The 17500-nt window shown below is 36.3% G+C and overlaps 1 protein-coding gene and 1 long non-coding RNA gene across 2 annotated transcripts in view; one reads left to right on the top strand and one right to left on the bottom strand.

The window, feature by feature from the left end:
- Lrp4 (LDL receptor related protein 4) overlaps positions 1-10383 on the top strand; it is a 339698-nt gene extending 329315 nt beyond the window's left edge. Inside the window, exons 25-26 of the mRNA XM_068388178.1 lie at positions 329-657; positions 10248-10383. Of these exons, the coding sequence (XP_068244279.1) occupies positions 329-657; positions 10248-10361 (443 nt within the window). The 3' untranslated portion in view covers positions 10362-10383. The remainder of the gene's footprint in view (positions 1-328; positions 658-10247) is intronic.
- Positions 10384-10729: 346 nt separating this feature from the next.
- The window catches only part of LOC137654518 (uncharacterized), a 40951-nt gene continuing 34180 nt past the window's right edge, over positions 10730-17500 (bottom strand). The window contains exons 3-4 of the long non-coding RNA XR_011046646.1: positions 16155-16270; positions 10730-10859 (exon numbers count right to left, since the gene is read on the bottom strand). This is a non-coding gene — a long non-coding RNA (uncharacterized lncRNA). The remainder of the gene's footprint in view (positions 10860-16154; positions 16271-17500) is intronic.

Genomic DNA, 17500 nt, shown 5'->3' with positions numbered 1-17500 from the left:
TCCAACAACAGTGTGTGGGAGTCGGCAACATGAACATCTGAGGAAATCATATAAATAAACGAATTTCAATAATATAATCTATTTCTATACTCTCCTAATGTTCATATATATGCTCACCCTCCTTCACCACTGACACATGGTTTTGCAAGGAGGGGATAATGTCGACTTTGGAAACGAAGACTAGATTGGCTTATGGGTAATGTGTTGAGTATAGAAATAAAAAAATTTTATAATTAGAATTCTGTTTTTAGTTAATAATAAACTTTTTATATTTTTTTCAAAACTTTGTTACTAATACATAGTAATTAAACTGTTCCTTTCTTAACAGGACCAGTTATTAAGACCCTAACAAGTCTGGAAGAGGGTGATCGAACTGAAAAAAGTAGAGCTGGAGATTTAGGAAGTGACCCGCTGGACGATTCAAATGGTCTTGTGCCAGTGTTGGCAGTACTAGGTTTGGGTGCCTTCCTTGGTTTGTTAGCTGTGCTTGCTGTAGTCATGTGGTGGAAGTATAAAGAACAAACCAAGATGGTTGAAGGGCCACAGAGAGGTGCACTGACATACACTAATCCAACATACAGCGCCTCTAATTCAGATGTTAATACTGACCGTAAACCTTTCACATGGAGACGGATGCACCATGATGTAAACCATCAGGTAGGTCTAGGATAATAGTAACTTAAAAAAAATTATCAATACTTGCAAAGTATGTATGTATGTATGTATGTAGGTAGGTATATGTATGTAAATTACGTAAGACTTTTGTCGTTAATTTCATTGAATTCATTCAAGTGAGTATATGTAAATTTACACTATTTTTAAGAATTAACTTTTATTTCACGTATTTTGTTACGAAGTCTTAATGTAATCTGTTTAAGAGTGCTATATGACCCTATGAGGTATGAATTTTCAAAATACTGGAGGGAATAAAAATTTATCAAATGGCAATAAATTATAATCAAGAGAAAATTTAAATATTTATTTTACATAAAACAGAACTTTCACTGAAATATGTATTAGAGAAAATGGCTCAGGATCGTAGATTGTCTTATTGCTTCTTGGTATTTAAGCGAGGTATCCGTCCTTATGAAGACCGATGATGCGACCTCACTAATAACCACCAATACCAGAAAAGTCCCCAGGATCTATAAATATGTCATAAATACGCTCTATTAATAGAGAGCAAATATACGAAAATATATCAACAAAACTAATTAATTGCCAATTAATATAATAAATGTAGGAAGGTCAAACAAATATGAACTCGAACGAGCAAAATAAAACAGACACTTCACAAATATAAGTAATTAAACCGGCAATAAATTCTAGATTTTAAATAAAAACAATATGGTTGGTCCTTTGGATGATTTTTTATGGTTCAGGTTAAGGAGACAATTCATTCTAAGTGAATGAGTAACTTAAGTGAAATTTACAAGGCACAAGCATCAATGTGGTTTGCAACTTACCTCCACTCTAAGCAAGTCTCTCTAGGTCAATTGCAGCTGTCGTTGTTAATTCACAAGTCGATGTAACTCCATGGTATAGTAGCCTTAAAAATAAGTAATCCAAGTGCTCACACTTCCAAGCAGGATCATCCTCGACCGACGGTCACACTAGTCACTTGATGCTTCATGATAAAATTTAGGCTGGATAGGTGAAAATTACAGGAGAAGAGTCGACGCGCCCTTCTCAGCTGCTAAGTGAAAATGCACTCCCGTCTTTAACGCTAGGACTAGAAGTAAACTTTTGAGGTGGATTAAAGGTTTTCGTTCAGTCTCAAGACTAGTATTAAATTTAATCACTTTAAAGGAGGAATTTTATGGTTGCAAACTATTGATGCTTTCCAAACTTAAAACATAACATTCTGAAACTGAACGAGTCTCCTAAGCAAGAACACGAACTAATCATTATAAATAATTTAAACTTTTCCGAAAAACAAAAAAGAAACTTAGAATTTTGAAACAAGCAAAGTAGAAAATCAAAGGACCATAAAGGGTGGATACTACACTCAAAAGTTAAAAAGAACAAAGTGAAAAAACGTTTCACTTTTTTCAACAATGAAGGAGAGCTTTTGTAATTTTTTTGTTTCTATGAGGTATTGTATCATGTTTGTGAGAAAATACGCCATTCATATATTTGCCACGTGTTTTGCAAGGTTCTCAAAAACCCCAGCGTTAGGGATATCTACTTTTTATAATTCCGAGAACAGGGGTGGGCGGAGCTGCTGAAAGAGGGTTGCCTTGCAAGCGAAGTTTGATTCTCCTCTTCAATACGTGATAGTTGGTAACTCTAGCGTCACTGAGCCAGCCGCCAAGCTTCTAGATCTCTAACCTAGAATAATCTAGTAGTTACTAAGCTCCTATATATGGGCCCCAGGGATGCATAGCTGCAGACTGAGAATTTCAGCCGTAAGTCATAAGCCATCGACCCTCTCTCTCTCTCTGTCCCACTCACCTCTCGTACAAGATCGGTGTATTCTCTAAAAGTGTTCAGTGATTGTGAGATATTGAAGTTTTGGTGTGATGAGTTTTTATAAACATAGTGAGTATTTTATCAAATATTATCTTAGAGATTTTGTAACTTGCTCCGTGCAAGTAGGAAATGAGGTGTTTTTATTTTGGCTTAACTGTTTGATTACTTTGTGTGAGCTAAAAACTCTTAAGTTTATCAGTTACTTTATGTAATTTCTATAAGAGTTTAATCATTAGAGTGTTAAAGGTTAACTAAGACTTTCGTCGTTAATTAAATTGTATTCATTCAAGTCAGAATATGTAAATTTACATTATTTTTAAGAATTAACTTTTTATTTCACATGTTTTGATACGAAATCTTACGTAACCTGTTTAAGAGTGCTATATGACCCTACAAGGTATGAACGAGAGCTTATGTAATTTTTTTGTTTTCATGAGGTATTGTGTCATGTTTGTGAGAAAATGCGCAATTCATATATTTGCCACATGTTTTTGAAGGTTCTCTAAAACCCCAGCGCTAGGGATATCTATTTTTTATTATTCCAAGAACAGGTGTGGACGGAGCTGTTGAAAGAGGGTTGCCTTGCAAGCGAAGTTTGATTCTCCTCTTCGATACATGATAGTTGGTAACTCTGACGTCACTGAGCCAGCCGCCAAGCTTCTAGATTTCTGACCTAGAATAATCTAGTAGTTACTAAGCTCATATATATGCGCTCCAGGGATGCATAGCTGCAGACAGAGAATTCCAGCCGTAAGTCATAAGCCATCGACCCTCTCTCTCTCTCTCCCCTCTCATACAAGATCGGTGTATTCTCTAAAAGTGTTCAGCGATTGTGAAATATTGGTTTTGGTGTGATGAGTTTTTGTAAACATAGTGAGTACTTTATAAAATATTATCTTAGAGATTTTGTAACTGGCCCCGTGCAAGTAAAAATGAAGTGTTTTTATATTGGCTTAACTGTGTGATTACTTTGTGTGGGCTAAAAACTCTCAAGTTTATCAGTTACTTTATGTAATCTCTATAAGAGTTTAATCATTAGTTTTAATAAGTATTATATTTTTGTCTTAGTCTAAAGTTTTGTTCAGATTTAATATTTCAAGTGATTTATTTTTTATGTAAATTTTTTAAAAGTGTTGTAATTTTTATAGAATATATTAATTTTCATGTGTATTATCTTGATCACCAGTGTTTCTTACGGTACTCTCTCGTCTCCCTGTTAAAGAATCGAAGTAGAGGTTGTTTTGAATAGTTCTTCTTAATAATAATTACCCAGATTTGTTTTGAGTGTACTTAAGAGAACTTTTGATATTTAGTGATTTTATATATTGCCATCTGGAGGTTATATAATTTCCTCAGAGCTCAGGTATTAGTATTTTCTAGTGTAACACATTTTTGTTAAACAAATAGGTGAGTTTGGAACTCGGGAGGTTGTGTAACTTGCCAGCTGTAATATATAATATAACATATTTTGGTCCCCAGACACAGGACCATAATATATTTTTTTGGTGCCCAGACCCTTGGGATTGAGCAAGTCTGTTTTAAATATTGGTGATAATAGGGCCGTGTTTTGATTAAAGGTTTGAACTGTTTAGTGATAGGATTCTGTGTATTGTTAGGATATATTTTTTAAGTGAGGTAAAAGTTTTTGTAAAGTTCAAGATGGCACAGTTTAATATCCAAGAGTTTTTGAAAAACCCAAATGTTCAGGAATTGTCAAAAGCTAATGTAACTAAAGCTCAGTGCCTCTCTATTTTAATGGCATGTGGTGGCCATGCAACAAGTGGAATGATTAAAGCCCAAATCAAGTGTCTAGCCTTAGAAGCGTTGATAAACTCGGAAATTGTTGGAAGAAGATATTGTAGCAGCTTGCAACTGTTGGAGGAAGCTGAAGAAGAATTTGTAGTGCAGCAAGGACCAGTTGAGCCACAAACTGAAGGCATGAAAGCAGAAAGGGATGTAGAGGCTGAGATTCGATGAATTGCAGCGGAGGAGAATTTGATCAAGTTGAAGATGATGGCAGAAGAGAATAAAAGCACAACGTGCAAGGGAAATGGAAGCAAGATGAGAAGAAGAGAGAAGAAGAAGCAGGACGTGCGAGGTAAATGGAAGCAAGAAGAAGAGAAGAGGAGATGGAAGAAAAACGATGTGCGAGGGAAATGGAAGCAGAAGAAGCCAGAGAGATCGCAAGACATGTGAGGGAAATGGAAGCAAGGTAAATTGCAAGACGAGAAGAAAAAGAAGACAGGAAGAAAAAGAGATTAGAAGAAGCAAGATACGCAAGGGAATTGGAGCTGTTGAATGCCCGTGCAAAGTCGGCAACGCCGACAGAGATGACCTTTACTTTGCACGATCCCATGTTTAATGTGACGAACGCCCAAAGGTTAATTCCAAAGTTCACAGAAGAGGCCCACAATGAATTCTTCGATCATTTTGAAACGGTCACATCGACGATGCAACAGCCTAAAGATAAATGGTCTGTGTTATTGCAGAGTGTGCTCTTTGGGAAAAGATGCAGTGCTTATCTATCCCTATCTCAGGACAAGAGGAAGGAGTATCAAGAAGTGAAGAGGAACTTGCTACAAGTGTACCAGATGACCCCTGAATATTATAATGAAAGATTCCGAAGTTTGCGGAAGGACGAGAAAATTACTTTCCTGGATTACGCTTATAAGGTACGACGATTTTTAAGGTATGAAGATGTTTTAAGAAACAGACAGAGGCTGCTAACGTAAGGGAGATGGATGATCTAGAAGAATTAATAGTACTAGAACAATATCTAAGAGGAATTCCTGAACATATTCGAACATACTTGAGAGAGAGAGAGAGAGGTGAAGAAACATAATAAAGCCGCTTTGCTGAGGGAAGATTATAATATCAGTCGTAAACCCTCCTCGGGTATGAAGTTTCAACCGTTGTTCCAACCAGTGACAAGTATTCGCCGAACCATAGAAACCAGTTCAGTAATAACTATGTGAACAAGTTCAATAGTTACAGCGGAAGTAGCCCTGGTACTGTTCCAAAGCAGAATACGATAGTACCACAACAACAATCGTCGAGTCGCCCTCATTCAAGTATCATGAAAGATGTGCAGAAGGTTAATATTGTCTGTTTTAAGTGTGACAAGAGAGGCCATATCAGTAAGTAATGATGGTCAAACCAACTGAAATCAGTCACCCAAGTGGTTAAGGATAATTCGACTAAACAGAATGTGAAGACGAAGAAACAATCGGGATAAGATGAAGAGGAAAATAAACCTGCCAACGTTTACACGACGAACAGGGCAAACCAAAACAGTGTGGATGCCTTTCAATCATATATTTATGAAGTTAGTTAGCAGCAATAGACCGGAGTAAGCAAACTCCGATCAAGATATTGCGAGACACAGGTTGCAACCATAGTGTGGTGATACGAGGAGTACACCCGTTGGTGGAACAGTCTCTTACAGGAGACTCGGTTATTTTGAAGGGAATAGGAGGTGAGGAGGTTACCCCTATTTGTCGTTCGAAAATGTCATGCAAGTTGGTGACAGGTAATTTTGATTTTGCGGTAAAGGATTCATTGACTGTCGAAGGAGTAGAAGTCCTGCTGGGTAATGAAGTTGATGGAGCGCTGTTTGTGCCTTGTTTCATTGTAACGTAGAAACCATTGAACTCGAGAAGGATTACCCATATCTGTTTCCTAGATGTGTGACGACTAAGAGTATGACAAAGAAAGTGGCTGGAAAAAAAAAAATCGAAGGAGCAATGAACTTGGAGGATTTGTTTTCTGAAGAAGAGGATTCCCTTGATGGTACGCAAGAGGAGAACTCCCGACTAAGTCCAAGAGAAGAGGAATGACTGACAAATGGACAAGATGGCCAAGAAGAAATTAACCCAGAAGAAATAGAAAACTCAGCGTTAGAATTAGGACAAGTGAGTAGGAAAAGGCTGATAGGATTGCAAAGGAAGGATGTGACTTTAACAGAGTTTTTGTGGAAGTCCTGCTGGGTAATGAGGTTGGTGGAGTGCCGTTTGTGCCTTATCTCATTGTAACGTAGAAACCATTGAAGTATAGTCCTACCACTGAACTCTAGAAGAACTACCCATATCTGTTTCCTAGTTGTGTGATGACTAAGAGTATGACAAAGAAAGTGGCTGGAAAAGAAGAAAAAGAAATCGAAGGAGCAATGACCTTGGAGGATTTGTTTTTCGAAGAAGAGGATTCCCTTGATGGTACGCAAGAGAACTCCTGACTAAGCCCAAGAGAAGAGGAACGACAGATAAATGGACAAGAAGACAAAGAAGAAATGAACTCAGAAGAAATAGAAAACTCAGCGTTACAAGTAGGACAAGTGAGTAGGAAAAGGCTGATAGGATTGCAACGGAAGGATGTGACTTTAACAGTTATTGTATCGTGTGGTTGATGAGACAGAGGCACAACAGTCTCGCACTGAATGACGGGTTACTTATGAGGAAGCATAGACCCACCGATATCCCTGGGAATTCCGAATGGGGTATATACCGTCAGATCTTGATTCCCGCACCTTTGAGAAGACAGGTGATTGCTGTAGCGCACGAGACGAGACACATAGGAATAAGGAAGACTATGGAGAAGATTATGAAACACTTTTTCTGGCCTGGCATGCATAAGGATGTGAGCCAGTTTTGCCGTGCATGTCACGTTTATCAGATGGTTGGAAAGCCAAACGAGTACATTACGAAAGCTCCCTTATACCCGATTGAAGTGCGAGGAGAACCCTTAAGCACGGCAATGATCGACATTGTGGGACCGTTAGACGTTGTGGGAGCGTTACCAAGGACAAAAAAAGGTCACAAATATATGTTAACCTGGATGTGTTTAGTGACGAGATACCCAGAAGCCATACCCGTCAGGAACATCGGTGCCAAAATAATCACCGAGAAGTTTCTAGACTTTTTTACTAAGTTTGGTATTCCGGAAATCGTTCAGAGTGACCGAGGAACAAATTTCATGTCAATTATTTTAGGACATAATGAAACTGTTGGACGTAAAACAACAACTATCAGCTGCTTATCATTCATAGACCCAAGGTGTATTAGAGAGGTTTCATCAAACACTGAAGAGTATGTTAAAGAAGTTCTGCAGCGAAACAGGGAATGAATGGAACATCGAACTACCATTGATGTTATTTGCAGTATGTAATGCTCTTTAACCCTTTTACCCCCAAAGGACGTACTGGTACGTTTCACAAAACCCATCCCTTTAACCCAATGGACGTACCGGTACGTCCTTGCAAAAAACTGCTATTTACATTTTTTTCTGCATATTTTTTATAATTTTTTCAGAAACTTCAGAATGAGACCAACCTGACCTCTCTATGACGAAAATTAAGGCTGTTAGATCAATTTAAATAAATTATATTGCAAAATGTGCTTGAAATAAAAAATAACCCCAGGGGGTAAAGGGTTGGAAAGTTCCAAATAGCCTGGGAGTAAAAGAGTTAAGAAAGCATGGGATGTAGCCCGAATGAAATTGTGTTTGGATGAGAAGTACGAGAAGCGATTAAAATGTTAGGAGAAAATGGAAGGATCGAGAGAAAACGGGAGAAAATGTCTAGGATTTGAGGAAAAGGGTCAACGAGATAAGGAAATTTTCCGTTGAATGAGTGAAAACAAGTCAAGGACGAACGAAAAGGTTTGATATGAAGAGTACAAACAGACAGGTTGTGGTAGAACAGGTATTGTGGTCTACTCATCGATAAGGAGATTCCCTCTCGCCAACGAGTTCCAAGAACCATTCGGGATACCAGGACAAAGGAAGGCCATATTAACTTCAAAACCGATTCTGCGAGCACCTGATTTCAACAAGAAATTACTTATCCAAGTGGATGCGTCGGATAATGGGATTAAAGCTGTCTTATTGCAAGACGACAAGGAAGCAATTCTTCACCCTGTTTGTTTTATGTCGTCAAAGCTGAAGAAACATCAGCGAGCCTACTCGACAGTTGAATAGGAACTGCTGGCACTAATCACAGCGATACGAAAATTTGAGGTCTATGTAAATCGACCACAGAATGAAGAGATTACAGTGTATACAGATCTTAATCCTTCAACTTTTGTTAATAAGATGAAAAATAATAATCAAAGGTTAACTAGTGGTCATTATGTTTGCAACTCTAATGTATTAATGTAAAGCATATCTCGGGTAAAGATAACGTGGTTGCAGAGTTTTTATCTTTGGCCGAATCGTTGGATTCAGGCCCGGAATAAAAAGTCTTTGGGGGGGGGGGAGCTATCTTACGAAGCTAGTCTAGCGTAGAGTAAATAATTTATTTATAGATTTCCTATTTGTATTTAAGAGGTAAATAGCCAGCACATGAGATGAGTTCCTCTCATGTAGGTATATGTTTTGTATGTAAATTACGTAAGACTTTCGTCGTTAATTTCATTGAATTCTTTACTCAAGTCCTTATATGTAAATTTACTTTATTTTTAAGAATTAACTCTTTATTTCACGTATTTTGTTACGAAGTCTTATGTAACTGTTTAAGAGTGCTATATGACCCTACGAAGTATGAACGAGGGCTTATGTATTTTTTTTTTTTTTCATGAGGTACTGTGTCATGTTTGTGAGAAAATACGCAATTCTTATATTTTCCACGTGTTTTGGCAGCGTCTCAACATGACGCCTCCGGTCGTGGCACAGCTCCGCCACACAAGATTTAAAGAAAAATATTCGTTACTTTACGGCTGGAGCTTATTTATACAAGACAAGAATATGGTACTCAACTTTCCAGAAGAAGGCGAGGCTGAAGATTGCGACATGATGCTGAAAATAGCGAACACTGGGAAAACACAACTGGCAGAAAACGCTACAAGATTAGGAATGAAGCGGGCGGATGTGACGTCAGTCAAGATGGCGGACAGCTATGGCTGCCGTTTTGTTACGTCGCGAGGTACAGTAACAGTAACGCAGGAGGATAACTTTGCAACGGCTCCTCCTATAACTTGCCACCTTCCCCCTCGAAGCGTAAATGCTATGTGGGGTGCAGATAGCCATGTGGCATGTCAAGCATACGTCCCCTGTTGATATACGATATCCTAAAGGGAAACCTTTAAGGTACTCGTGCCAGAAGTTAGAATAATGTGAAACCTTTAGTTTAATTCTCTGGGACGTTATGGCTTGAGCCCAAAAAGTAATATATCGGCGAAACGAATTCCCGAGGTGTTGACTCGATCAACAACAGAGAATTTCTGAAGAATGTTGGGGATGGTTCTGATAACCTATGAGAGATGGCGCTCATGTATGACCACCTACTGTCATGGCGGCGATCGCCGCGAAATTGAATTTTCTGTCGTGCCGCGTCGAAACGCGGGATTTAAGCTATATATATGTAACTACCAGGGAAGTTACATATTTAAAAAACACACTTTCATTATGTAAAGGAAAGAAGAAAACAGTTAAACAGCCAATATACAGACATAAGCGTATGAGTGTATGACGTGGCGAGTGGGCAGAGCTTTCCTACCACCTGCCAGTAACTATCGACACCTTGTTAAAAATGTTAACAGCAGAGTTCTAGCCAAGCTGAAATCATACTCCTATTAAAGGACAATGTTTGTATTTATGTAGGAACAAAATGGCTTACTGTACAATATTATCGTTATTCTGTGAAATTGTTTACTCATCCTATAACAACCTGTATATTGATGTTTCAAAAGTATTGACACCAAGTACCATATATATTGCCTAATACTATTCTGTAGTGTACCATATATTGCATAATATTCTGTACTGTACCATACTTTCTCCAACAGGGTCGAATGTTTGAAGAGAAAGGTGAAGTAGCTGCTTTGATCAGTGAAGGTAGTAGTGTTGAACATGAGTCTCCCCCCCCAACTCCTCCGACACGTCCAGATCCTGTTGCGTAGCTGTACCCCGGAGCTGCCCACATCCTCCGTTCACCTCGTCCACCCCAACACCCTTCACGTACACCCCGTGGGCAGCCTCGGAAAATTACTCATTCCCTTACCTCAAGACCCTATCCTAACCCAAAATCCAGTAAAGGCCACAGCATTGCTGTGTACTACCGGCCACATCCTGCTCATACCTCAACTGTGTGCCAAGAACCTATGATATAGGAATCCCTTCCCTATGTATTTATCCACAAATACCCCAAAAATACCCTTTTTTTACTTGTGTGTCATTCATTACATAGCCTGCCATTTAGCATTATATTCTTTATCCTATGGTATAATTGCACTTACTTTTTAGAACACTTTCTGCTTATTGTTAATATATCCTTATGGTTACAGTTTCTCTTTAATATAAAAAAAACTGGAAGCTATAACAATGAGCAATCAGTGTTGTCTACCATACAGGTATCCTACACTACCGTATCATCTTGTGTTCATCCTTCAGCTTTTTATCTGCAGGATATGAGAGAGAAAAATTTCAAAAGAATGAGACAGTTTTCCTCCTTTCCTTTATCAATAAATCTGTTTACAAAGAGACAATGTATATTAAAAGTGAATCCTGTATTCCTAAAATTCTTGGGAGTCCACTTCTAACATTGTTCGTTATATTGTATAAAAATTTTAAATTTCTGGGTTATCAAAAGTTTTCTTTCTGTATACTACACATATAAGGCAGTGTACAGTAATGTATTGTAGATTAAAGATTTACCCGTCGCTCAAATTTTTAAAATAAAGTTATCATAAATAGCTGAAAAAAAGTTGTCTGTGATACACAATATTGTTTTCTAAATTGTTAGCCTTTTAAATGTAAGTTTGAGTCTCAAGAAAAATGTAAATATTTGATATCTTCCTTTAAATAACTTCCTAACTTTAAAACTTCTCCCTTGCAAAGTTTCATATGTAAAGAAAAACATTTAATAATTTATGTAAAACAAATCTGAATTTCTTACAATTCATACTATTATTCTATGGAAAAAAAAAAACATGGCCTAACAACATTTTGTGATATAGTCTTGAAAATACATTAAAATAGTTCAGAGTAACAAAAAAAAAAGAAAAAAAAAGAGTAAAGTACCCTATGCCAATACTTTTTAAGTAGATTACATCCATGAAACTTAATAAACTCCAAAATTTAAGATTTCCACGTACTGTAGTACTCCTGTCATGTATACTTTACTGTGCAATTGGTGATGACATTGTGGAACATCAGTTGCTGTATAAAATACTAAGAAATTGTATACTGGTATGAACAGACAGCATAAAATTACCATTTGATTTAACATTTCACATTTAGGACAAAAGCATCCACACAAAAATAGCAATGCCTTATTTATTTGCAAACTTGCAGAGAGACCCTTCTCAGATGATGTAAATCTTTTTACTTATAGTTTGATGAAATAATCACATTCTAGACATAGCAATATCATTTATAATCAATTATCTGTTTTATAGGGGTAAATTACTACTATTGTGGAAGGATTTCTTTAAATATTGATATTTCTACACTTCTATATTCAAGCAATAGCCAGATTTACAGAATCGATCATCAAAAAGTTAAAATTTTCCTTTAAAATGTGTTCACATAGTGTTGGGATTCTGAATGCTGAGCTGTGGAGACAGACAACATAAAATAAGGTTTGAATAATATTTAAAGCACTCCTACTCTCATGTTATCATCATTACACATCTATGTACTAACAAAATAAAAAAGAAATTGAAGTCTTTCTGATAGACTAGGTAATAGGTTGGCCAGGACACCAGCCACCCGTTTAGATACTACTGCTAGAAAGTTATGGAGGCCTTTGCCTACACATACACCGAATAGTCTAGCCTATTCTTTACAGATTCTCCTCTGTCCTCATACACCGGACAACACTGAGATTTCCATACAATTCTCCTTTGCTCAAAGGGCTAACTACTGCAATGTAATTGTTAAGTAGCTACTTTCTTCTTGGTAAGGGTAGAAGAGAGACTTTAGCTATGGTAAGCAGCTTTCTAGGAGGACACTCCAAAATCAAACCATTGTTTTCTAGTCTTGGGTAGTGCCATAGCCTCTGTACCATGGTTTTCCACTGTCTTGGGTTAGAGTTCTCTTGCTTGAGCACACTATTCTACCTAATTTCTCTTCCTCTTGTTTTGTTAAAGTTTTTGTAGTTTATATAGGAAATACTTGTTTAGGTGTTGTTACTGTTCTTAAAACATTTTATTTTTCCTTGTTTCCTTTAAACACTGTGCTATTTTCCCTGTTGGGGCCCCTGGGCTTATATTATCCTGCTTTTCCAACTAGTGTTGTAGCTTAGCAAGTAATAATAATAATAATAATAATAATAATAATAATAATAATAATAATAATAATAATAATAAGTTCAAATATTGGAAAAATTATTCTGGAAAGGAACAAGATAGTTTTGCTTATACAATTCTTATTATAATTATGATTATTACTAGCTAAGCTACAATCCAAGTTAGAAAACCAGAATGCTATAAGATCAAGAGCTCCAACAAAGAAAATAGCCCAGTGAGAAAAGGAAATAATGAAACAGATAGATTAGTGTGCCTGAGTGTACCTTCAAATAAGAAAACTGTAACCCACATTAGTGAAAGACCATGATACAGAGGCTATAACACTACCCAAGACTAGAGAACAATGGTTTGATTTTGGAGTGTCCTCCTAGAAGAGCTGCTTGCCATAGCTAAAAAGTCTCTTCTACCCAAACAAAGTGGAAAGTACCCACTGAAGAATTACAGTACAGTAGTTAACCCTTGAGTGAAGAAGTTTTTGGTTATCTTAGTGTTGTCAGGTGTATGAGGAAAGAGGAGAATGTGTATGTGTAGGAAAAGTGAAAATTACCCATAACAAGAGGGATCCAATGTAGTACTATCTGGCCAGTCAAAGGACGCAATAACTCTTTAGCGGTATCATGTCAACTGAGGGTTGATGAGATACGGGATAAGGTAGCTAAGGGTTAGGTCTCAAAAACTTCTAAAATGTTTGGCCCCAAGATAGTGGTTCATATCTGGCACAGGATCTCCAAGTAATGACCAGCTTTCCATCTTATTCCTCTTTTTTTTTCCTAAAATATCAAGAACTGCAATGGCACCTCACTTAGAGGGTGCAGAGTTGGCAAGACAACTAAAGATATGTGGCCCTCTCATTATTTTGCTAGAGTCGAGTATCCTCTGGTAAGGGCAGTTGATAAAGAAGGTTTAAAGGTAGTTTGGCAGCATCAGAATCAAAGAACAGATCATAGCACAGTTGAAAAAGATCCTAGAGATTGAACATACTGATATATGATTAGCAACCCAGCCCTATCTTGACTCCGACCCTGTTAGTGACTAGGGAACTAGGCAATGATTACCGATGATTCAGCAAATATACCTATCACACCCAAAACTATACACCACTGTGTTGCCAGTGAAAAATGCCTGTTATCAGAGGTTGAGCTGGGACCACTGCACTAAAATTTCTAGGTAATACCACTCCATTCTTTCCCAAAGTAACTGAATTTATGGATTTGGGCCACAAAGCCCAATGCTGGGGCCTGAGAGGCTATTCAACTGCCAAGTGCACTTACGGTAAAACCGTAGTTACACTGAGGATGGATAGCAGGATAGAAGAACAGAGGTAATGTAGAAGTATATAAAGCAGTCACAGCTAGGGCCCGAAGGAACGCTGCAAAGATCCTTGAGTAATGATGCATACAGTACACTGCCTAATGGAACTTCCCAGATATGGAACAGAGTTAAGAGCTTATGCAAAGAGTAAGCAATAGCTGAAAATTGACTCCACCATCAGCAATAAATGTAATTAGATATCATAGTGAAGGACTACAGAAGAGAAAGAAACCTAAAATTAATAAACAAGAAGACCTAAAGGGCAAAGGAAATATAGAGAAAGTCACAATAACATAAAAAACTGGTAAAATATTAAGATAAGTAATGCTGTTCCTACCATCATCAAAGTGAGATAAAGGAAAATCTTAACCAGTGTAAAATAGAGATTCTTTTTTGGTAAATTGATGTTGCATTAACTAGTCACTAATTTGCATACACTATAAAAACTTGAGGTTCCACAAGTCTACTCTACTTCAATCAACACTTGCTAAGGGAAAGAGAAGGAAACAAGATAGGAATGAAATGCTACCAATGTAAACATGAAGAATTGGTGTCAATGTCCCATTACCCACCTAAGGAATCCACACCACCACCCTTCAACAAGAATAAGAACCCCCCACCAAAAAAAAAATCATCAATAAAACCTAATACAGATAAGGGGAAAAATCTTGAAGTTAAAAAATTCCCTACCTCAAAATAACATAAGTCACAAAAAAAGGAAAATAGGCATCTATATAATATCCCAATACAAGAGGTCAAGTTATTCTTGGGGAGAAGAGATAACAGATCTCTTAGTCTATTATGAAAAAAGACTAATCTTTATCAAAATTCACCTTAACATGAGCATGATGAGAAAATAACCAACATATGTGACAAATGTTCTGGTAATCCAACATAGGCTTCTGTGAGCAAATGCAAAACAAATAACTACTGCACATTTAAAGACAAAAGTCTACTAAAGGGAAGCTAAATATAACTCTAGTCAAAGCCCACTGAACATGAATTGAGAATCACGGCTGAGGTTAACATTTTGTCATTCATATTATGACATACGTCTACTTTACAATAATACATCATTTAATGTACATATTAGGAGTCTATCCTGTCTGTATAAGAGAGTCTATTTAACAGTGAATGCCTAGATAGGCTAGGTATCTGTGACCATATAAAGTACTGGTCCTAAAAGAACTTACTGTTTACACTTGCATGAAAAAATTAGCAAGGTTAACCACTTGCTGATACACAAAAAATTATAATCAAGTTTAGCATTCAAAAGTATTTGAATATGTGTACTTCACCTAAATAGAGAGAAGTGGTGTGTATATAGAACTGCCATTTATACAGTGGTGGCACTGGATGTTGACTACCTAAATCTTGAAGAGCCTACAGTACCTCAAGATCTCATAAAACAAAGAAAACTAACCCAAGGTCATGAGACAAAGGATCAGTCAATGAACTAAGCACACAGCTGGAGACAATACCTAATCACAGACAAATAATAAGGATGCCGTTCAGTGCAATTTTGGGTAAAGGTACACATCATTTGTGAAATCTAGACTCAAATACTAAAATTCTACAGTTTACTATAGAGAAGCATACAGCAAACACTTATGTTTTAATCTAAAAGATACCATTTTACAAAATTCTAATGAACCATGAGAAGTTTCTCATACAGTACTAAAAATATCCAATAATTAAGTAATGAAAACAACTGATATCTAATAGCAATGCTTGTGTTATTACACTACACCTCATCTCTAGAAAATGTTTTACTGGAAGATTTGTAGAAAATTTTTAAAAATAATAATTCCTTCATTTATATTATTATTACTTGTACAGTTTTTTAAATTATCTTACAAGACCACTGAAACAGGGTTTGCATACAACATATATTCTTAAATGACAGTTAAAATTAAAGAAAGGTTAAGTTGAAAAGCTGAATATCATGCAAGACATCAGTAACATAAAGAATCTAGCTGATATACTGTATGTATTAAAATATTGTTCTTCTAGTATTATTATCTTGGAGAAGATCTTTTAATGAAGTATTAAAAGTAGGAATGGAAATTAATTTTGGATAATTATAAAGTTAGCATTACCAATCAGTAATTAAGGTACTGGTATCCTACTTACCTCATGACTGATTCAAAGCTATCCTCACTGAATCATTTAATAATTTTTTGTATTGTTTGTACGATGATGTGCCTCATATGACCGATGAAAACTAATGATGATATACAACATGGTTCCTGAATGAAGAAAATTAAATTAAAAATTATCAGTGATACATATTTATTGCAGTAATCCAAATTCCAACCAATGTTTAATAAAGATTCAAGAAAAATATTTAAAGAAACAAATTGAAATATTAATTTTATTTATCTAATTATCAAAACATTTATAAGAGACTACATACAGTATATTATTTTATGCAGAAAATCTGCCTTTTAAGTCAACGCTATGAAAGTTCAAAATGTACTTTCCAAATCACCCCTAAAATATCAAGCCTCACTAGAACTCCTATCAGACCTACTGCATATTTAATGTCATACATTTTTTTTTTAGTAATATTATGCTGCAATCATGTTCTTCGTTAATATGGCTATCGATCTAAGTTTCATATATAATAAAACGGAAGTCAGAAAGAAGTTACATTCAAATTAGTTTAACCTGGCACAATGTTAGTTATTCTGTTAGAATCAATACTCTGCATTGCCCTCCTTCATTTTGTTTGAAATAAAAGACAGCATTGCCCTCCTCAAGGTCAAAATAGCCAACAAAAATTATATCTTGAAAAGATGCAAATACCTAGGTGTCCTCCTAGAAGGGTCTAAGTCTATACAAAGCATTAAATTAGCTGACTTTCCCATACTAGCAACACTTACCAACTGACTTTCCCATACCTAGCAACACTTACCAAGAATTGGATCGCTTTCTGCTAGTCTTCCACACTGCAGAAATAGAAATATAAAAGCTGTAGATTTTCTCCAGTTAAAGAACACTGCCTTCCATCATATACACTTATTTCCACCTCTACAGATAGACTATTGACAACATAACATTTTGTTTGCATTCCCATATCTGAATTCCTTAGCAATAGTGAAATTTCTTCCTAGCCAAGTTATCAAAATCCACACAAGCTAGAGTATTTTCAAGGTTCAGCTTATCTAGTAGCAAACATGGTTTTTTTAATCTACACTAAAGAGCATATTTCCATCTTAAATATTTAAGACAATTCCATCTGTAACAAAGCGTAGGTGAATAGACATTCTTGTTTATCTACACATCTGGACTTTAAGAATTACAGCAATTCTAATCAGATTAGCCTTCAGAGACCAAATCACTAGATAACGTGAATAATTATTTATTTCCCACATTGCCTTATCAAAATGTGAAGATTTAGTAGACAGTAATGGTGTAAATTCTATGGACCTATATTCATTAATCTTATTTGGCAAGCTGTTTACAAGACAATTATC

Source organism: Palaemon carinicauda, chromosome 1, assembly GCF_036898095.1.
Source record: "Palaemon carinicauda isolate YSFRI2023 chromosome 1, ASM3689809v2, whole genome shotgun sequence".
Classification (NCBI taxonomy): domain Eukaryota; kingdom Metazoa; phylum Arthropoda; class Malacostraca; order Decapoda; family Palaemonidae; genus Palaemon; species Palaemon carinicauda.
This window is presented reverse-complemented; position numbering and strand designations above follow the sequence as displayed.